General features: G+C 57.4%; 1 protein-coding gene across 7 annotated transcripts in view; it reads right to left on the bottom strand.

The window, feature by feature from the left end:
• ARHGAP23 (Rho GTPase activating protein 23) overlaps positions 1 to 21,146 on the bottom strand; it is a 124,702-nt gene that overhangs the window by 44,523 nt on the left and 59,033 nt on the right. For 6 of the 7 annotated variants that reach the window (XR_006287641.1, XM_037886711.2, XM_037886709.2 and 3 more), the window contains exons 2-3: positions 11,956 to 12,135; positions 2,247 to 2,271 (exon numbers count right to left, since the gene is read on the bottom strand). Coding sequence is in view for 6 of the 7 variants with exons in the window: in XM_037886711.2 (XP_037742639.1) it covers positions 2,247 to 2,271; positions 11,956 to 12,135 (205 nt within the window). In the remaining variant the exon portion in view is untranslated. Of the gene's footprint in view, positions 1 to 2,246; positions 2,272 to 11,955; positions 12,136 to 13,066; positions 13,282 to 21,146 lie in introns of those variants that run through there. The other variant, XM_037886710.2, reaches the window with a different exon arrangement.

Raw genomic sequence — 21,146 nt, 5'->3', positions numbered from 1 at the left:
TTGCCATGACCCACCCCATCCCACAATCCCTTGGCCGCAAGGGATTGGGGTCACAGCAAGAAGCTGTGGGTGGTTCAGGGTTCTGGGCAGGGAATGGCACAGCAGGAAGGGGCAGGGGATGTGTCTGAGGAGTAGCCTGTGTGGGCCCTGGTCCAAAGGGCATCAGGCTTCCATCGCCTGGCACCCTCCACACCCCGCCCCAGCCTCCAGACATGCTTCATCTGCAACTGGTCCCCTCCCCGCAGGGCTGGAGCTGAGCGAGGGGCCAGAACTGGAAGTTCTCCGTCAAGCCCGGCACGTGGCTATCCGTTCTGACTGCATCAGATCCAGTTAACTCAACTCCAGCCTGGAGGCGCAGGCGGATGCTGGGCTTCAGACCTGTCCTCTGCACAAAGCCAACCCAAGAGCAGCTTCGGTAACCGTGCGCGAGCCATTTCCAAAAGCATGGCCGCAGAAGTCACGGCTTCCCCCCGCGTCCAGGTGCCCTCCCGGGAGCGCCCACTCCCGCCCTGTGCCTCAGCAGACCCCACTCAAGCATGGACACTTGTACACCTCTAGGGCCCTGATCGGAGCTTGGTCTGGGATCTGTCTACAAGGACAACCCCCCCTCCTGTGACTCTGCAGGTCCGGCAATCCCTGTGAAGGGAGAGGCCTCACAGCGTGCGTGCTGCGGGACAGGCTGGGGGGCACTGCCAGGCTGGGCATCCCTGTAGGCCAGGATGGAGGTGGATCATCCCCAGAGCTTGGGGTTAGGACAGGGAAAGCCCGGGACAGGAACAGAATTGAGGTGCTTTGGGAGAGACACGAGGGAGACCCAGGAGCAGAGCAGCAGAAGGGGCTGCGGGTTGGGATTGAGGACAGAGCTGTGGGGGTTCGGGGGTGCCCGGAATAGGAATAGCAGAAGGGGGCTGGGGTGTTGGGACTGAGAAGTATTTGCAGAGCTGTGCATGGGGGGAGCCCAGGAGTGGAACAGCAGGGGAGACCACAGGCCGCGACTGGGGAGCACCAGCGGAGCTGCAGATGGGCTGGAGGAGGGGCTGCTGGTCACATCGGAGAGCACTGGCGGAGCTCTGGCCAGGGAGGGCAGCGCCTGACTCTCTGCTGCTAGCCCGCTGCTCGGACACTGAGCTTGTCTCAGACAAGACCCAATGGGGGCTGGGAGCCAGAGGGCCTGTCTTCCACTGTAACCCCCAGGGCAGCTGCTGGGCTCTGGGCTGGGGAAAGACACCAAGAAACCGCAGCCTGAATCCAGATACAAACAAGGCGAAAGCTCATGATGTGCACCCAAAGCACCCGCCGGCAGGCTGAGGGAGTCGCTTTGCGCCCTCTGATCCCTCCAAACCAAAACGCTGCTGCCCACCTTGTCCTGAGCTGTGCATTAGCACAGCCTCCCTGTGGGGAAACGCTCCTTCGCTGTAAATCTAGGTCAAGTCACAGTTCCCAGCCTGGGAGGGACGAACAGCACCGAAACCTGCCAGGTGGCAAGCTTTATCCCTTCCCAGGAGCACCTGGTCTGCGGCCGGCACACAGCCGGAGCCAACCAAGAGCATCCAAGCAGCCAGGAAGAGGAGGGAGAACCAGCTGGTTCTGGGATCTAGTCGGGAAGGTCCTAGCTAGGGGCGGAGACGTGGGGAAGTGCCCAAGCTGCAGATCTAGGTATTGCCAATGGGGCATCAGCTAATGGATTTAGGGATGAATAATGCAACCAACCGCTAGCAAGCGGGGGAAGGGGACAGATACCCCCGGATGGCTGGGATGTTAGGGGGCATCTCTACACGCGCTTCCTCCTGCATGGTCTGAGATCGCCCCACCAGGCAGCGCAGCCCCCCCCTTGGCGCTGGGGGCACCCAGCTTGCCCATCTCCGAGTGCAACAGAGCTGCCACTCAGTCGCTGAGCCGGTTTACCTCAGGCCTAGGTTTCGGGCTGTTATTTCAGCCGAGTGGCCATTCACGCCTAGGGGAGCTGGGTAACTTCATCTGTGATGGAAAGATCCCCCCTCCCTGCCCGGCTGGCCTGCTGCTACACTGATCTGCTGCTCGGCAGCCTGGTGCATTTCACAAACCACCATCGTCTGCAATCACTTCCCTGGCAGGGAGGTACTGAGTCTGGGCTGGGCTGTGAAGCAGGCCAGAGCACCAATTAGCTCCCTTTCACACCCGGACATCCATACAGTGTCTGGCCACACGGGCGCACACACACACGCACACGCGATACAAGCGGCTGGGTGCCAGAGATGGGTGCTTACCTCCTCGGTTTCCATTCTCTTCCTCCTGCACAGGGAAGAGAAGAGACACCAGTGTCACAGCTGAGCCACGGAGGCTTTGGAGGAGTCGGGAGAGGGACAGATCCCCGTGACGGTTGATTAACGAGAAGGGGGGGAACCCGGCATCAGCTCAGCGGGCAGGGAACATGGGTAACCTTTGGGGCACCGAAACGCCAGCAAAGTGACCCGGCGCCTTCTTATCCTCCCTCTGCCGCCCGGACTGCCCAGAGAACTCTTGACACAGGATCCAGCTCAACAGGGGAGGGGAGAGGAGGGGTTTATTCTCCCTCTCAGTGACTGTATGATGGCCATCCCAGCTTCCTGCCATGGGGGATTAGCCAAGGGGAGAACGTCAACGCTTCAGAGGAAACCCTGATGCAGTCATACAGCAGGAGGGGGGGCAAATCTCGGCTCCCACACGCCTGCTCCCCAGAAGAAACAATCACAGCCCCCTGGGGCCACCGGGCGGTGGGCTCCACTCACCCAGGGCCCTGGCTGGAGAATGAAACTGCAACCTCCTCTCTCCCATAGGGGTCAGCGCAGCTCCAGGAGTTGTGGGGCGGGGCACCATGATCAGGCATCTCTTGAGCAGCCTCTGCTGGCCCCTGAGTGGAACGTAAAGCTGTCCCCCAGCCCCAAGGGTAAATCCTCTCACCCCACAACAGGAGCCTGTGTCAGGAGGGGCGATTGGGGCGAGCACTGTGGGATGCTGTGGGCAGCTGGCACTGCTGGAGGGAAACAGAAGCTGCCAATTCAAACCCCCCCAGGATTGGCTGGGTCTGGAGCAGAGGCAATGGGGGACAGAGCCGCCCGGGCCAATCAAGGCACCGTCGTGGGCTGGGAAGGACCAGGAGGAAGGCAGCAGATGGCGGCAGAAAGCAAGACGGCTCCTGCAGGAGACCCCAAGACTACGTCTACGGCTACACGGCTGTAAAAGGCCCGCGGCATGGACCACCTGACTCAGGCTCACATAAGAACACAAGAGCGGCCAGACTGGGTCAGACCAAAGGTCCATCCAGCCCAGTGTCCTGTCTGCTGACAGTGGCCAATGCCAGGTGCCCCAGAGGGAGTGAACCTAACAGGTAACAATCAGTGATCTCTCTCCTGCCATCCATCTCCACCCTCTGACAAACAGATGCTAGGGACACCATTCCTTACCCATCCTGACTAATAGCCATTAATGGACTTAGCCTCCATGAATTTATCCAGTTCTCTTTTAAACCCTGTTATAGTCCTAACCTTCACAACCTCCTCAGGCAAGGAGTTCCACAGATTGACTGTGCGCTGAGTGAAGAAGAACTTCCTTTTATTTGTTTGAAACCTGCTGCCCATTAATTTCATTTGGTGGCCCCTAGTTCTTATATTACGGGAACAAGTAAATAACTTTTCCTTTTTCACTTTCTCCACACCACTCATGATTTTATAGACCTCTATCATATCCCCCCCTTAGTCTCCTCTTTTCCAAGCTGAAAAGTCCCAACCTCTTTAATCTCTCCTCATATGGGACCCGTTCCAAACCCCTAATCATTTTAGTTGCCCTTTTCTGAACCTTTTCTAATGCCAGTGTATCTTTTTTGAGATGAGGGGACCACATCTGTACGCAGTATTCAAGATGTGGGCGTACCATGGATTTATATAAGGGCAATAAGATATTCTCAGTCTTATTCTCTATCCCTTTTTTAATGATTCCTAACATCCCGTTTGCTTTTTTGACGGCCGCTGCCCACTGCGTGGACGTCTTCACAGAACTATCCACCATGACTCCAAGATCTTTCTCCTGACTAGTTGTAGCTAAATACTGTATGTATATGTCACGGAGTGTGGGGGAGTCCAGGCCCTGCACCCCTCTTCCTGGGATTCACTGAGACTCTCAGCCAGCCAGTAAAACAGAAGGTTTATCGGACAACAGGAACACAGTCCAGAACAGAGCTTGTGGGTACACCCAGGACCCCTCAGTCAAGTCCTTCTGGGGGAGCAGGGAGCTTAGACCCCAGCCCTGGGGTTCCCTGCGTTCCTCCACCCAGCACCAAACTGAAACTAAACCCCCGCCCAGCAGGCTCCCTCCTGCAGCCTCTCTTCACATTCCTGGGCAGAGGTGTTATCTCCCCCTCCTGGCTCAGGTGACAGGCTCTCAGGTCTCCCATCCCCAGGGCACATTCCCAGGTCAACACTCCCCTCTCCCTGCTGGGTCACTTCGTCACAGTATAGTTGGGGTTATTTTTTCCAATGTGCAGCGGGGGAAGACGTTGTTGCCAGGACTCAAAACGCCAGAAGTGGAACCTTGTGATGAAATATTTTGGGTTGCGGAGTTCTTGTGATGACCCAAGAAGGGAAACTGAGGGCTGGGTGCTTGCAGGGCCGCCCCATGCCATAAGGGGGCGATCTGGAGGCAGCGACCCTGGTTACCAGGGCCAAAACCTTGCCGCGCGGCTCAGAAGAAAGCTGATGGTGCCACTCTAATCACCAGGCACAGCATCCACGCCAACAGAGGGGCTGGCAGAGGGAAGGGGAGCACCCCACCGCGGGGGGCTGAAAGTCTCCCCACTATGGAAGCGCCGCTCCGGTGATGCTCTCAGGAGGGCAGTCCCGAGCCACGAGCGTGGCTATATTTAGCGCTGTCATTATTATCCAGAGCGAATCGTGGGAGGCCACATGCCGGTTTCGGCCGGAGGGGCCGTCTTCACGGTGCTGCATTATTTATGGCACGATGCAAGCTGACAAGATCTGGAGCTGGGAGGGGGAGCGAAGGAGGCGTCTGGATTTTGGGAGAGTTCCTGTCCCCCATGGGGGACTGACGTGGGGATGAGCTTTGGGGAGGGGGGGATACCTCCGAACTCAGAGCTGATGTTTCTGATCATGGCTTGACCCCAGCTGGTCCCAGTCACTGGGGGGATGCTCCAAGGTACGCCTGAGACTCCTTAGACTCCAGCTCCGCTCGGATCCCCTGAATGTCACTTTCGAGGTTGCCTGGAGGGCATGAGCTGGGGTCACATGCCAGGATTCCCCAGGTTAACCCGCTGCTCCGGGCCAATGGAAAGCAGGGAAGTGGGGGGCAGGGCCCCATCAGGACATGCAGCCTGCGACCAGGGCAGGTAGGTCCCCCTTTGGGATCCCCGCTCGGCTGGGGGGGCACAGACTGCTCAGCCTCCAGGCAGGGGAGCCTGGACACGCCCCGGAGGACTCTCGGCGCTAGGAGAGACCTACGATTGCACATGGGTGGGGAGCAGGAAGGAGGAGCAGCCCCCTTGAACCCGCGGGGGAGGAGTTTTTCCAAGCCCCACTGGATGGTGTCACTGCGGTGGCGGCTCCCTCCCCAAATTGCACAGCCAAAGTAGCGAAGCTGGCGAGTGGGGCAGGATACAAACACCCGCAGCTACGGTGGGGCCACAGGAAGGGAGTGGGATGGGGAAGTTCCCTTAAGCCCAAGGCTTCCTCCTCCGCAGCCCCACCCTGCTTCTCCCCTCCCCTCCAGCCTGCCCTGGCTCCTGTGCCAAGCAAGGCAACCCAGGGGGTGTGTGGGTTTGGCTCCCCCACGGCACGGAAAGGTGTGACCCCGGCGCTACGTGGAATGCAGAGCTCCTGTCTGACTCCCAGCTGAGTCAGCTCCACCGAAACTTGCCCCCTGAGATCTGGCCTGGGGCCCAGCTCCCACGCTGCACTTCCGCTCCCTGCCTTGCTGCTTTCCAAACCTGTTCTGATCCCAGGAATAACTGCCCTTTGTTCCGAGCACCACTGGGGGGACCCTACGCCTGGAGCATCCCTGATCAATTCACCGGTCCCTCTGCCAAGCACCAGCCCCCAATTCATGGCCTTGATCCCGGGGTGCAAAGCTCCCTCCTGCTCTTTGCACGGCTAACTCGGGCTCCCCTGCCCGGGGATCTTGGGTGCTTCCCGATCCTGGCTCATCACTTGGCCCTTCTCTCATTACATAAGAACGGCCAGACTGGGTCAGACCAAAGGGCCATCTAGCCCAGTCTCCCAACAGTGGCCAACGCCAGGTGCCCCAGAGGGAATGAACAGAAGAGGGAATCATCAAGTGATCCATCCCATCGCCCGTTCCCAGCTCCTGGCAAACAGAGGCTAGGGACACCATCCTGCCTATCCTGGCTAATAGCCATTGATGGACCTATCCTCCAGGAACTTATCTAGTTCTTTTTTGAACGCTGTTATACTCTTGGCCTTCACAACATCCTCTGGCATTGTTCTGCACCTGCCCTAGACAGGATCATGCCTCCCTCCCGGGAGCTTGTGGGAAGCTATACAGCAAGGCCGGGGAGCCCTGTAATGCTTCAAGAAATGCAGAGGCAGAAAGGAGGCCGGATGGAGGTTTCTGGATGGGTGGGAGCAGGTTACAGCAGCCTGGAAAAGGATCTGCTCACCCAGGGAGAGTAGGAGAGGTGTCATTGGTGTTACTTACGGGCGAGTAAAATACCCACCCTTTTGCACCAATTGGCACCCAGGGGTGGTAGGAAAGGAGATTGGGTGCTTGGGCTATTTTGCACAGTTGGGGCCACTTATATTTTTAGTGTGGGCAGGAAAGTGGCAGGGCGGGGGGAGGGGGGGGCTCCATGGCACCCATGTGTGGGAGGGGAGGCAAAAGTGAGATCTCCAGGGTTGTGCAAAAAGTAGGGAGGATGATCGAGTGGACCAGGCACTGGGCAGGGACTCAGGAGACCTGAGTTCTGTTCCTGGGCAAGTCACTTAGTCTACCCTGTGGCTCACTCCCCCAGCTGGACAATGAGACTAGCACAGGGCACGGCGAGGATAACCCCACTAGCGACTCAGAGGTGCTCAGAGAGCCGGATAAGCCCCCCCAGAGGTGGGGGGAACCTTGGGAGCACTACAGAGTCAGGCAGAGGGGCTGCATGGAATCATAGAAGATCAGGGTTGGAAGGAACCCCAGAAGTTCATCTAGTCCAACCCCCTGCTCAAAACAGGACCAACCCCAACTAAATCGTCCCAGCCAGGGCTTTGTCAAGCCGGGCCTTAAAAACCTCTAAGGACGGAGTGCCCCAGGGGTCGCTGGACCCTCCAAGACAGGTCCCCCTTTGTCTGAAGGACACCGCACAGAAGAGACGGGGAGAGAATCCAAGCAATTCCAGACCCCAGGCAGCCTTTGAACGGGCCTGGCAGAAACCTGCTTTTCCTTTCCAAAGTGACCCAGACAAAGGCTCGGCTGGTGGAACCCGAGAGCGCTGGCTCCGGCCGTGATGCTGAGTCCCGCCTGGTCAGCAGTTCCAGGCCAGACGCTGAATCCAAAAGAAACTGCGGCCAGCAAACAGTGCTGGGGTTGGGGGTTGCTCGGGACAGGCGCCTCGGTGCCTGGCATCCCCACCGCTCTCTGGGACAGCTTGGCGGTGCTGGGAAAGGGGCTGGAGGGGAAAGCAGCCGGGCCACAGTCCCACACGGAAGGGAGTTATTGGGTGGTCTTGTCACACTTATGTTGCCAGCCCTGCACCAGGCTGCCTCGAGGAAAGGCAGACAGGAATCAGGCCCACATTGGAGCCCTGTCACACAGCAGGAGAAAAGCAGGGATTTGTCTGGGGAAGGGATTTCTGAACAGCTCCCGGGATGCAGCACAGAGAATGCAGCCAGGGCTCGGAGTCAGAGTTTCTGGATGCTGCATGCCCGAGCAGAGGTCCTGGGCTGGGATACAGCCGAGGGGGTTCCTGGGCCCTGTGCTTTGGGCAGCCGTGTCACAGTCCTGCACACAGCAGAGGTTGGAGAGCCAGGTCTCCATGCTGGAGGCTCCAGGATTTGGTGCTGAGGTACCGCAGTCCTGTCTCACTGCCACACGTTCCCAGATGCTACGATGCCGCCGAGGGACACGTCTCAATGTCAGACGACTCCAGATGCTGCCGTCAGGGCTCCCCTCATCCATCATGAGCCAGGACGGGGAAAGGGGCTAACAGCTGGGTGCTATTGTCAGATGTTTAAACGTCTGCAAACACGTGGTGGAAAGATCAAAGGCCACCTGGAGACAAGATGCTGTTTGATTCCCAAAACAAGTCGGGCGGCCGGGGGAGGAAATGACTTAGCGAAGGAACGGGTCCTGAGCAGCCATGATGAAGCCCCGTGTGTACCTCCCCTTCCCCAGATGAGCCCTGTCATTAAATGCTCTTCACCCCAAAGGGTCTCACGTCTCCAGCCAATGAAATTCCCACTTGGCACATGTTCACCCTGAAAGATCCTGGAGTATTTTACCAGCTGCCCTTGTAAGGCAATCTCCAGTTCTAAGGGATTGCTCCAAACACAGGGAGGTACCGTCCCACTCCACCTCCACCCAATCAGGTCAGCCGTTGGAGTGGGTTCTTCGGGCAGATTTCAGGGCATGTGCCTACCCTACAGCGCCAGCGAAACGCAGCCACTGTGGGGCGGAGGGTGGCCGTCGAACCGAGGACAGAGCAGAGAGGGGCAATCTGAGCCAGGTCCTGTGTAGAACACAAAATGAACTCCAGGACCTGGAGTGGCTGCAAAACTATGTGTGAAAACCACAGCGTGCCCTACGTGCAACTGGGCACATGGCCATGCGGCCTCCTGGCTTGCACGCCAAAGCTGTAAATACCTTCATGCGCAAGCTAGGCATGTATTCTACATGTTATTAACTATAGCGGAGGCTAGTGGCCCCAACCGAGCTCAGGGCAGGGGCGGAAGAGGGTCCACACGTGCAGCAAGAGACAGCTCCTTCCAATGAGAGCTTATCATCTAAGCAGGCAAGAGAGAAGGTGGGAAATAATCTTTCCTTTCTCCATGGTACTGGCTGGAGAATGCAGGCTGAGATTAAATGACTTACCCATGGTCACCAGGGAGTCAGTGGCAGAGGCAGGAACTGACCCCCAGGTTTCCTGAGTACCAGCCAAGGGTCTTGACCCTTAAGATCATCCTTCCTCTTTACACAAATACCTTTCAGGAGCAGTCCAAGTAGAATTGAGTGGTCCCTGGGGTTTTACAGGTTGGATTGTTAAGAGGTCCCAGAGGGGAGATAAAAAAGGCTTGTACTATTTCAGTTAGAGAGGACCTGGGTGGGAGATGATTTATAGATAACGACTGGTTAACTAAGAAACCAGCCGCCATTTCTCTTGATCCTGCCACAGCAAAGCAAGGAGCTCCTCCACCTGACAGGCAGTAAATTTGAAAAGCTGTAAATTTGCTACCAGTCAATCCGCCAGAGGCAGCATGTAGCAAACCTGTGGAATTCGTCGCCACCGGCGCTCAGCAAAGCAAACAGTGCAGCGGGATTTGCACAGGGGGATTTACGGGCATCCACCAACAAACAGAGGCAGCTGTACAAAGCTAAGGAGTCAGGTCAAAAAAATGTTCCAACAAATCCTCCTGCTGCAGGGCAGAGGCTGCTCCCTGCTTGGGGAGGGAGGGGAGGCGTGCAGGGGGCGCCGGGTCCGAAAGGAATCGTTTCTCTCACGGATCACCTGCCCCAGCTGGTTGCTTTAATCGCCCCTTGTGCCGCGTATGCGCCCTGCTAGGGAACATCAGGGCGGGCCACGTCCCTCGGACCATTTCAAGGGAGCCCATCGGCTGCACCTGTCTAGCCTGCTGTTCAGCGGTGAAGGGGTTAAACTGTGTGCCGAAGGTGCAGTTCTCAGCCTGAACCCGGGGGGCTCCAGCAGCTGGGTGGGCTGCAGGGGGCTGGGATGCTCCCCGACTCCCTACCTCTCCACACAGCTGAGTTACAAGCAGAGTCAAAGCCCTACCGCAACTCCCCGTTCTGGGGACAGGAGCACAGGATTCTGGGATGCATCCCTGGGGGCGAGCTGCACAGCTATGGGAGAGGGTCCAGAACCCTGAATGAGGAAGCTGATGGGGGCAGCCCCAAGGCTGCACTTCCTACACCAGGCTCCCCAGCTGGGCTATGCGACACTCCCCAGTGATGGAAACGCAGCCTCCCCCGGGCTCCCGCACACCCAGCTCTGCAGCAGCCTTCTTGATACCAATCGCAAGCGCAAGCCAGCCCCCGTCGCTGGGATTGCCCCACATACCAGGCGTTTGGCCGTGGTACATCTGGGGAGGTAAGCAAAGGCCCCCATCCACATCCGTGCTGCCGCAGGTGCCAGGCCAACAAGCAGTGCCCCAGCCAGGTGCTGCTCTGCTCAGAGAGGAGCAAACACAAAGCAATTCCAGGCCGTAGCGGCTCAGGGAGTCAAACAGCCGCGCTGGAGACGGTCGTGTGGTTATGCTCTCTGACACGGGTAGGCAATGCCAGGCTTCAGGGAGGCATCTGCCAGCGGCAGTGAACAGGAAGGAATTCCCCCCTACTTGGCATTGCACAGTTCGGGATACTGCAAAAGCAACATGCATTGGCCTCTCTTGGAGGAAAGATACCAGACCCGATGGGCCAATGCCCCAGGCGAGTAGGAGGCAAATCCTCTGGGTCAATGGTCCTGAGGCAACCGACTGTGTATCTGGCATGGGCTCCACAGTAGCAACTTCAGCAGCTACGGAATTTATTTCACTCCATTCTATGGCAAAACCCGCAGAGCATCTGGGCACAGGCGCCGGGCAGGGGTGGGTTTGCAGGGCTGGGGGCTGCTCAGAGCCGTCGGTTTCTCGTTAAGACGGTAGCGTTTAGTGGTGGAGAGCTGCGGTGGGGGGCTTCTCCTTCAGCTGTGGCCCCATTCGCTGGCCAGACACCCCGGTTCTCGCCAGGCCTGGAGTGGATTCATTCGTCTCCATTTGCCCTTCCTCTCCACAACCAAAGAACAAACAGTACGGGGAAATCTAAGCCAGGTTTCCTTCCCTGGACCGTCAGGGGCCATCTTCTCTGCCACCAGCTGGCTGTAGCCAGAGAAGAGCATCCTGCCGGTGGGAGCCCCAGGGAGGAGGCGTGTCTGCCTACAGCCAAGGCCAGGCTCATCCAGTGCCCACCTTGGCCAGAGGGAGGTCACCATGAATCAAGGCCGCTGCAGGTATTTAAACCGGGGACGATGCTGGCGAGCGTCCATGGAGGGCAGTGCGGGGTAGGTGACTGAACCATGGGAGAGAAGGGGGAACCAGCCACTCTGGAGTGATGGTGCCTGGGACAGAGAGGGATGGAATTTCAAGGGTTTTGTTTTAAGAGGGGTGGAAGGGCAAAGAAACTGGGGGACCATGGGGCACCTGTCCCCAGTGGAAATATGCAGAATTCAAAGCACATGGCAGAGATGCAAGCCAAGGCAATGGACAGTCTGAGCAAGAGAGTCAGGACGCTCCATGGGTCAGAGGGAAGGCAGCGCTGTGGACCATTCACACCGGATCCAGAGACCACCATGAGCTGAGTGCGTCGGATTGCAGAGACTCAGAGATTTCCAGGGGGGATCACGATCAGGTAGTCAGACCCCAGCCCAGCACAGGCTTGGGGGAGGGAGGGAACCAGTGACTTCTTAAGCAGGGAGAATTTGAAGGGAGGTCACTACCATATAACAGCTGGGAGGGAGCCAGGGAAATTGGCTTCTTTGGGTTGTTTCCCCTTTGGGGACCCCGGTAAAGTTCACCCACGAGTCACCCTGGGGAATCCCATAGGGATCAACATCCAGGCTGTCCTGGGGACCCAAAACAGCTGCCCTCTCCCCACTCCTCCCAACCCCCCCTCAAATAACACTATCACTGAACTCAGCAGAGGGAGGGGTCCTCCTCCCAGGGGACCAGCCCCTGCCAAATGGACACGCCCCCCCAGGCTGACGGAGCCAGGCAGTGCTACCTTGACATCGGAATGGACCGCTGACTCTGGGGGGTAGACGATGAAATGTCGGAGGGTGAAGCCGAACCCCCCCTGCGAGCTCTTCCGCAGCAGCACCGTCTTCGGCCCCACCCAGGGGAAGGACTCCTCCAGGGGGGCGTTGTCATTTGGAGAGGTCCCATCTCTCCGGCCCAGCGTCGGCTGTCGGGGGCAAGAAGAAAGGGGTTAAGGCAGATCTCCACTTGGATTATTGTGTACTTCCCTCCTAGCCCTCCCTGCCAGCCCCAGCGAAAGGAAGGACAGGCTGGTGGTTACGGCACTGGGCTGGTACTCAGGTCACCAGCCTGCTGGGTGATCTGGGTTAATTCATTTCACCTCTATCTGCAGTGCCTGACACTGCGGGGCCCCAATCGCAGCTGGGCCTCTGGGGGCTACTGGAAGGCAAAGGCTCATTCATTACTGTGATGCATGTTGGCGTTACGGTAACACCAATCCAAGATCAGGGCCTCGTTGTGCCAGGCACTACACAGGCCGAGAGCAAAACGACTGTCCCTGTCCCAGGAGACCCGTCTACATTTCCTACCCTGAACTGCTCCTGGGCACAGTTAAAAAGTTTCCACGTCCCAATAGAAATTCCTATCTGTAAATTTCTTCATTCCCCTTCCCACACAGGAATAGCTACACTGGCAGAAGGACCTTGATCAACAAAGGGATCTACCGTAGGCAGGGGTCTACTATGGTAACGAGACCGGTATCTCTGAAGTGACCCAACTGGCGTGTACACACGTTCCCAGCTGGCAGGAGCTGCGCTGGAGAAGGCTCTTGCACCTGCTGCCGGGAGCTTGTGTGAAGCTGGAGGGAGATGAGGCCAGCGGGCGGAGATTGACGGAGTGGGGGACAGAGCGAGACTAGTGCTGCGTGGCTGGCTGGACCGAGCGTCAAACAAGGCAGGGGCTTTTGAACTGGATCCCGGAGCGAATGGGGAACCGCCGGAGCAGCGTGAGGAGGGGGATGCAGCTGGGGAAGGCCAAAGGCGGCATGCTGGAGCCCGGGAAGGCCGCAGGGTTGGGAACTGCCAGGGCAGGGGCAGCATGAAAAAAAAAGCCCCTTCCAATTACATCCCTGGTGATACCTGGAGCATGGGTGGAGCAGGGACGAGGCCTCTCCGAGAGGCACGTGGCTGGAGGGTGTGCGGGGCAGGGGGCGGGCATCACTGTGGGCACTGGCACGCAACACTTCCCGGAGCAGATCTCACTTCCCAGGGCCTGGGGCTCAGCAGTCCCCGGTTCCTCCTTCCCTTCCTGCAGGCCAACAGCCACCTCCTTCTGTCCTCTGCAGCCACCTCCTCCTGGCCACCTCCCCAATAAAGCCACGGGGCAGGGGCCTCCCCTGCAGGCGCTACACGGTGCTATCGCCTGACGGCAGCGGGCAGATTCTGAACAACGCCCAGATTGGACAATCAGCGGCTCCCAGCTGGTGGCTGCTGGATTTTCAGCTGGGTCACCGGACATGCAGGGAGACGCTCTATCGGTTGGACATCTGAGCCACTGAGAAAGCCGAGCGCAGCCTGGCTGCCTGTGGCAGACCGAACACCAAGTCTCATGGCAGCGTCTCCCCGGCAGGGTGTGGGATGCAGACATGCCGCAGCCCAGCTGGAGCTGCCCTGTTCAATCAGCCAACCAAAGGAATGCGGAGTGTGTGTAATCTGCAGGCCCTGGGGCTCCCTGCCAGCCGCCCCGCCTTCCTGCTCCCCGAGCTTTGCAACACGACACGCTGTACTTTAGAGACATGCTTCACCTTTGGGCCCCAGCTTGGACCCAGGCTCTTTTGGTTCTATGGTGCCTCGCCGCACGTCACGTGGCTCAGCGAGATTACAGGGCATACCCGTCCCTGCGGCATTTGTGGCCGTTGGCCAATGGATCCCTCCTAGGGGGAGGCCTCTTCCCAACCCTCCCATCCCCACAAAGCTGTTCCAATGACAGGTCCGATCCTGCAACCCATTCACGGGACCTGACTGGGAGCTCTGCAGGACTGGAATAAACCAGAACACTCCAAGGCCATTTCCAACTGCGGACAATACGACGGGCCACTGAAATCTCCCATCTGCATGCGCCAACGGGCACAGAGGCCCAACAGCTGCTTCAGGGCCTCGTAAGTGTCCTGGGGCTGCCAGAAAATGTCAATTCATAACTCCTCCAGCCACTCAAAACCACAGACTCAACAGAGACTCTGGTTTTCTGGCTCATCACACCAGGTAACACACCCGGCTGCCTGCTAACACATAATTGACCACTCCATTTTAAGGGGTCTCCTACAGCATGTGCGTGAACCCCACATACTTAATCTGTCCTACCTTACATTTAGCTTGGATGCTCTGGTTATCTTCTCCAGACCCGAGGAAGAGCTCCGTGTCCCTCAAAAGCCTGTCCCTTCCCCCAACAGAAGTTGGTCCAATAAAATATATTAGCTCCCCGCCCTTGCCTCTTACAATGAATAATAAACCCTGACTCTTTCTAAGTGCTTTTCATCAGTAGATCTCAAAGCACTTCACAAAGGAGGTCAGTAGCATTTACCCCATTTCGCAGGTAGGGAAACCGAGGCACAGAGAAAGTGGGGACAACAGCACTGCCCTGCCACCCTGGGGTGTCATGAAGATAAATCCATTACAGGTGGTGATGTGCTCTGAGATCTAGCAAGGAGAACCGGGTGATGTGATTGTTCTGGTTATGAAATATGTATTGGCAGGGTTTGTGAGACAGATAAACGTGGCAATAATTCCACTCCCGCCGCGTTCCCCTTTTCCATCTGCGAGATGATTTTATTGCTCTTCCCCCAGCCCCTAAGAGAGACGCACAAAATAAAGAGATGGGATAAAATTATCATAAAGCTCCCTAAGTGATTTAGGAGCCTCCCTCCCATTGACTTTCAATTCCTGTAAAACAGGGATAAGGATTCTGCCCTCCTTTGTACAGTGTTATGTAAGAGCTAGGCAGTATTGTTTTTGTCGTTAAACCTGTGCAGAGGGAGTGCAAATTTGCCCTGGTGCGAACGGCTGCGCAAGCGGGAGGCCGGCGGGGACTCGGGGCTGTTAGACCCGGCTGACAGGCTCAAGCCATGTCGCAGGATATGTCTGAATGTGGCAGCAAAATGGGATCGGTGCCTGTCAAGGTTCCTTCCCCACTCTGAACTCTAGGGTACAGATGTGGGGACCTGCATGAAAGACCCCCTAAGCCTATTCTTACCAGCTTAGGTTAAAAACTTCCCCAAGGTACAAACTTTGCCTTGTCCTTGAACTGTATGCTGCCACCACCAAGGGTGTTAAACAAAGAACAGGGAAAGAGACCACTTGGAGACGTCTTTCCCCAAAATATCCCCTCAAGCCCTACACCCCCTTTCCTGGGGAAGGCTTGATAAGAATCCTCACCAATTGGTACAGGTGAACACAGACCCAAACCCTTGGATCTTAAGAACAATGAAAAATCAATCAGGTTATTAAAAGAAGAATTTTAATTAAAGAAAAGGTAAAAGAATCACCTCTGTAAAATCAGGATGGTAAATACCTTACAGGGTAATCAGATTCAAAACATAGAGAATCCCTCTAGGCAAAACCTTAAGTTACAAAAAGACACAAAAACAGGAACATACATTCCTTCCAGCACAGCTTATTTTACCAGCCATTAAACAAAAGAAAATCTAATGCATTTTCTAGCTAGATTACTTACTAATTTAACAGGAGTTGGAAGGCTTGCATTTCTGATCTGTTCCCGGCAAAAGCATCACACAGACAGACAGACCCTTTGTTCCCCCCCACTCCAGATTTGAAAGTTTCTTGTCCCTCATTGGTCATTTTGGGTCAGGTGCCAGCAAGGTTACTTTAGCTTCTTAACCCTTTACAGGTGAAAGGGTTTTGCCTCTGGCCAGGAGGGATTTTATAGCACTATATACAGAAAGGTGGTTACCCTTCCCTTTATATTTATGTCAGTGCCGAACAGCAGAAGGGGTGAAACATTATGGGGGCACAGAGGAGGAAAACCGACAGGAGGAAAAGGGGAAGATTTGTAATGACTGGAACAGAGGTCGGCAGCTGGGAAGGAGTGGACTGGAAGGAGATAAGAATCATGGTTCTAGAGGAAGGCTGGCCTGGTGGATACAGCTAGGACTCAGGATATCTGGGTTCAGCTCTGGTGCCTGGATCAGACTCCCTTTATCACCTCAGACAATTCACTTCACCGCTCTGTGCCTCAGTTTCCCAACCTGTAAATGGGGGGAGGGGTGATCACACAGCTTCCTTGCAGGGGAGAGGCGAGCCTGAATAAACAGGATGTTTTAAAGGACAAGGAGAGCCCCAGCCAAGAGGCAGAACAGAAGAGCACAGTATTATCATATACCAGGACTTGGCAATTCCATAGCCAGAGGGACATCTCAGGCTGCAGAGGCCTACACTCCCAGCCCTGCTCTCAATGCTGAGGGAATCGCATGTCGCCTCCTTGGCTTGAAGCTGTTTAATCTGGGACATTTGCAGGGACAAACCCAGACCAGAACCCTGTGCCCAAGAGAATGGATCTGAGCTAGTCTCATGCCTTCACCCAGGCTTTGCCTGCACGGAGGATTCGCTCTCTTCCGGCCAGCGTGAACCCAAGCGCAGACAGGCAAAGCCACACAACTGAAGAGCTGGCCCCGGGCCCAAGGCAGGGGAGCCGTTCCTGGGTAGGAGGCTGGGCACTTAGGAGCTGGGGCAGCGTGTTCCCGCATGCAGGACAGGACAAGCCTTTCTACAGCATGACTGTATTGTCCAGCAGGATGGGGAGAGACAAAAGGGTTTTGTACCCCCTCCCCTTTGCGTGCCCCCCCCATCCCCCACCACTCGCTCTTTCTTTCCCACATCAAATAACGAGGCCGAGGGAGGACAGCCTCTGAATTTTAACACCCTCAGCCCATTGCCGTTTCGCTCTCCCATGCCCTCCCTCCTCGAGGGGCGATCTTATTCAGCTGCCGCTCAGGCGGGAGCTCTGGGAATATTAACAAAGCCCCAAGTGGGGGAGGAAGAAGGGCTCGGAAAGGACCCCACTGATCCTCCGCCCGCTCCGTCTTCTGCCTCCAGCCGTTGGGCCCAGGCCTCTTTGTATGCGGTGGCGACGCACGGCCAGGCCGGGGCTGCTGGCAGCCTGAGGTGTCTATGTAGGTAAAGCAGAGCCTGCCTCTGCACTGGCTGTAATTACCCGGGGTCCCCGAAACGGGGTCCTGCGGCTCCTGCAGCGTTGGTTTGTGGAACGAAGCTCCAGGCAGCTGGGCATCCCCTGGGAGCCGGAACCGTCGGCAGTTGGAGTTAGTAGAGTTAGGAGCGATGGGATGGGAATGAATCGTACTTGTGCGCCTCTGGCATTGTCCGCTGGAGGATCCCAGAGAGGTTCCCACCCGCTAGTGAATCAAGCCTCACGACCCCGTCTCCCTGTGATGGAGTATCGATGCCTCTTCCCGTGTTACAGATGGGGAAACTGAGGCACGGAGCTGGGAATGGAACTGAAGGCGGAGATTGTCAAAGCCACCTCGGGGATTTGGATGCTCAATTCCCAGTCATTTGAGCGAGGACTGGGCAGGCAAACCCCTTGGGCAATTTGAAAACCGCAGCTGAGATCTCCTGAGGTCGGCTGCTGTGCTTTAGCTACTGTGCAGACTTCCCTGCCCGCCCCGCCCCACCGAGGAACCTCCTGGGCATTTGTACCCCTGTAGGACATAGAGACACAGGTCGAGGCCCCACGGGCGGGACGCTCCCTTCCCCGGCAAGCCTCCGGTTGCTAGGATTGTCTCCCCTGGGCACGCTGAAGGGAGGAGAGCGCTGGGAATAGGGGCCGCGCCAGCCCCCTCTGGGAGGGCGAGATGGACCCGTCACGACTCAGTGTCTCTTTCTTCCGCCTCTGGCCTCTCTGCCTTGGGGAGACTCGGGCAGTGCCAGGTGCTCGCACGCAGTCACTTTATTCAATAGGCTTCTGCCCTCCATGCTTTTCTCCCGCCCCCCTGGCAGCGCCAGGCCCATCTTCTCTAGGGCGCCACCTGCGCCTGCCAGATCGGAGCATTTGCATTTCCCCCCCCGGGTTACCGTTGGCAGAGCAGCCGTGTGTTCTCGGGGGCCGCGGGGGCGAGACGGGAGTCCCTTCGGGCCCTGTCTGACGATGCTTTGTTTCAGGGGTGTCCTGGGGGGCAGATTTGGATTGGCTTATGCAGCAGCGGGAGCGCACAGATGCGGCCTGATCAGATGTTTGGCTTTTTCCGACTGGTTGAACACGCCAGAGCAGAAGGATGCCTGGGAGGGATTTTCAGGCGGGAAGGGTCTCTAGAGGTGGGCTTGATCAGGAGCCACTTCAGCAACCTGCTGCTGCCTCCCCACATCCTTCTCCTTTAATCTCTAGTTCTTTTTTTCCCTTTCTGCGTTTCCCTTCCTGGCCTTCCTCCTTTTCTTTCCCTGGTCACTGTCTGTCTGTTTCACACCAGTCAAACGCTCCCTGCCCGCTGGAACCGAGAGGGCGCCCTGGATGCTCACCCCAGCAGCGCTGCCCTCCGATAACCCCTCCTGTCTCCCACTTCCTGCATTTTTGTTGCTGTTGTGACAAGAGCGAGTCCAGGAGGAATCTGGGTTTGCTGCCGCTCTGGGGCTGTTTTTCCCTTTCGAGCGCTGACCCTGGGTGTTACAACCCCTCCGCGCAGCTGGGTTAGGCCTGCGTGATGTGCCCTGCTGTATGTGGTCGAGTGTCCCGCGTCCCTTTGTGCTGCACCCCAGGCCCCCCTCTGGCTCCTGGCACAATCAACCCCACCAGGCTCTACGCAAGAAGGAACGGTCAGTATCCAGCTGTTTGTCACATGGCTTGGCTTGCCCTGGCCCATCTCGGCTCGCTGCGCTGGCACAGTGCGGGCTTGGAGGGTGCCGGGTGGCTGGCACGGGGGGCTATTCAGAGAGTTGTCAGGGGCTTAATCTCACAAGCCGGCCTGAGCCGAAGGAAGGCTCTGTGTTGCGAATGGCTGATAAGCGTGAAGCGCTCTTCCGGAAAGGGAGAGCGTGGAAAGCCCTTTATGCCCTGGATAGATTGCTTGGATCTCTGTCGGGACTGGGAGTCCCGTGGGGGGCAGGAGGCAGGCTGGCTCAGCGCGATTAAAATCTGCATCTCCCGCCTAATGGGGCTCTCTGTCTCAGAGCGACAGCCTTAGGGGACGTGGCGGCCTTGTCTGAACTGGGCAGTCCAGCCGGCAGGGGAGCCATGCTGAGGCAGACGGCGCACAATAAAGCCAGACACTAAGGCACAGTTTGCACCCAGCGCAGCTTCTTCCTGCTTGGAGCCGGCGCTGGCCAGGGGGGTGCTCAAGCTCTCTCGGGGTCGCGGTTTGCAGCCTGGGAAGATCTTCTCCTGCCACGACCAATCCAGAGGAGCCATGGCAGGGTGGCCTCAGGCCTGGCCCAGTGATCTGCCCTGGGCTCCGAGCTTGTCCTGCTTGAGAAGCTGCCTGCTTCCAGTGACTGGCCGCCCTGACAAACCCACCGGTCTGAAACAGGAGCGATCGCAGGTGCCCAGCCCATCGCTCAATGCTCCCCAGGCCGGCGTTATCACGGGCAACAGTGAACCCACTTCCCTCCCTCCTGCCTGCTGTTAACAATAATGATCCCTCACTCTCACGCAGCGCTGTTCTCCAGAAGATCTCCAAAGCGTCTTGCCAAAAGGAGGGTGGGATCATCCTCCCTATTTTACAGATGGGGAAACCGAAGCACGGCGAAGGGCAGGAACTTGCCCTGAGGCCCCCCAGCAAACCAGCGGCAGACCGGGGATAGACCCAAGTCTCCCAAGTCCCTATCCAGCACCCTAACCATTAGGTCACACTGCCACAGATCCTGCAGACAAAGCAAGACAGGAAGCAGTGCCAAAGCGTCCCAATCTCTATCCTCCAAAGCCAAGCACCACCAGGCCGCTCCCGCCCAACTCTGAAGGGCAAAAATAAAGATGCCCAGCGTGACACATTCGCCTGTGTCTTTCCCGAGCGACGAAGAGAGGCTGCCTGTTGGCAATGAAAACCTGCCGCGGGTTAGCTCGGCCCCCCACCCAGAAACTGCAGGGAGAGGGGGGCCCCATGCCAGGCTTTGGGGCCTAGTATTATTATTAGTTATTTGTAGTGTGGCAGCGCCTAGGAGGCCTAGTCCTGAAACAGGTCCCCGCAGTGCTAGGTGCTGTACAAACAAGGAACAAACGGCCCCTGCCCCCAAGAGTTCAGAGCCTAGATCCAGGGCAGAAGAGAGAGCTCGCCGCAAGGCGTCCCGCTGCCTTCACTCCAGCAGAACCTGGCCCACGGTACAAGGAATTCCCTGCAGCCCGTTGGGAAGCCCCGCCCCCTACGTGCTGTTATGCAATGACCCACTCCGATTCCAACCAAGCTGCCATCTTGGTTTCAGGACACCCTGGTCGTTCCGGGACTGGGCATCCCAGCAGCCCTGGAATAAACCAAATCTCTCTGGTTTTCGGGTCAGATGCTTACGAAAGGCCCAAAAGCCTGAGATCGGCCACTCGACAGCTCTCCTGGGATCCAAGCAAGAGTCCAGGAGCAACTGGGCTGCGCTGGGTTTGAGACGCTGCAGGAGGCTAAACAAAGGAAGCCCTGATTCCCCAATGGTGAAAAGCGCCAGGGGAGCAAATGCAATTGCGCTAATGGCCGTGAAAGGCCTAATCCCCCCGACGTAGCCTTCTCCAGCCATCCTCCAGCTGCAGCCTCCGGCGCTCCTGGCAAGAGCTACTGATTGGATCTGGGCAGAGCCCCCAGGACAGGCTTTGACTGCTGGGTCCCCAGGGGAGATTTTAACATGGCAGCAGCGCCCCCAGGCGATTGCTAGCCAGCTGACCCGCCCCACTCAGGAGCCTAGAAGGGGTCTGATTCTCTGCTGCCTTGTGTGCTGAGCTGGGAAAATGCCTCCCATCCAGGGAGTGTTTTGTACCCACATTGCAAAGGCGCAAGGACAAGCAGAGGAGAATTCGGCTGCAGGGGATCCAGATCCAGCTTGCTCTCTGCCACAGCCCTGCTCACCAGAGAGAGAAGCCACGGAACCAGCCCCAGGCCACTCATCTGCCAGCCCCTGTAACTACCTCTCAGCGTGAGGCTCCAGGCAAAGCAGGGGAGCCCGGGCCCCGCTGGGGAGATGCGGGAGGATCCTCGCCATTTCAGACCAGGAGTGCCTGGCT

This window comes from Chelonia mydas, chromosome 27 (genome assembly GCF_015237465.2).
Source record: "Chelonia mydas isolate rCheMyd1 chromosome 27, rCheMyd1.pri.v2, whole genome shotgun sequence".
In the NCBI taxonomy this organism is placed as follows: Eukaryota; Metazoa; Chordata; order Testudines; family Cheloniidae; genus Chelonia; species Chelonia mydas.
This window is presented reverse-complemented; position numbering and strand designations above follow the sequence as displayed.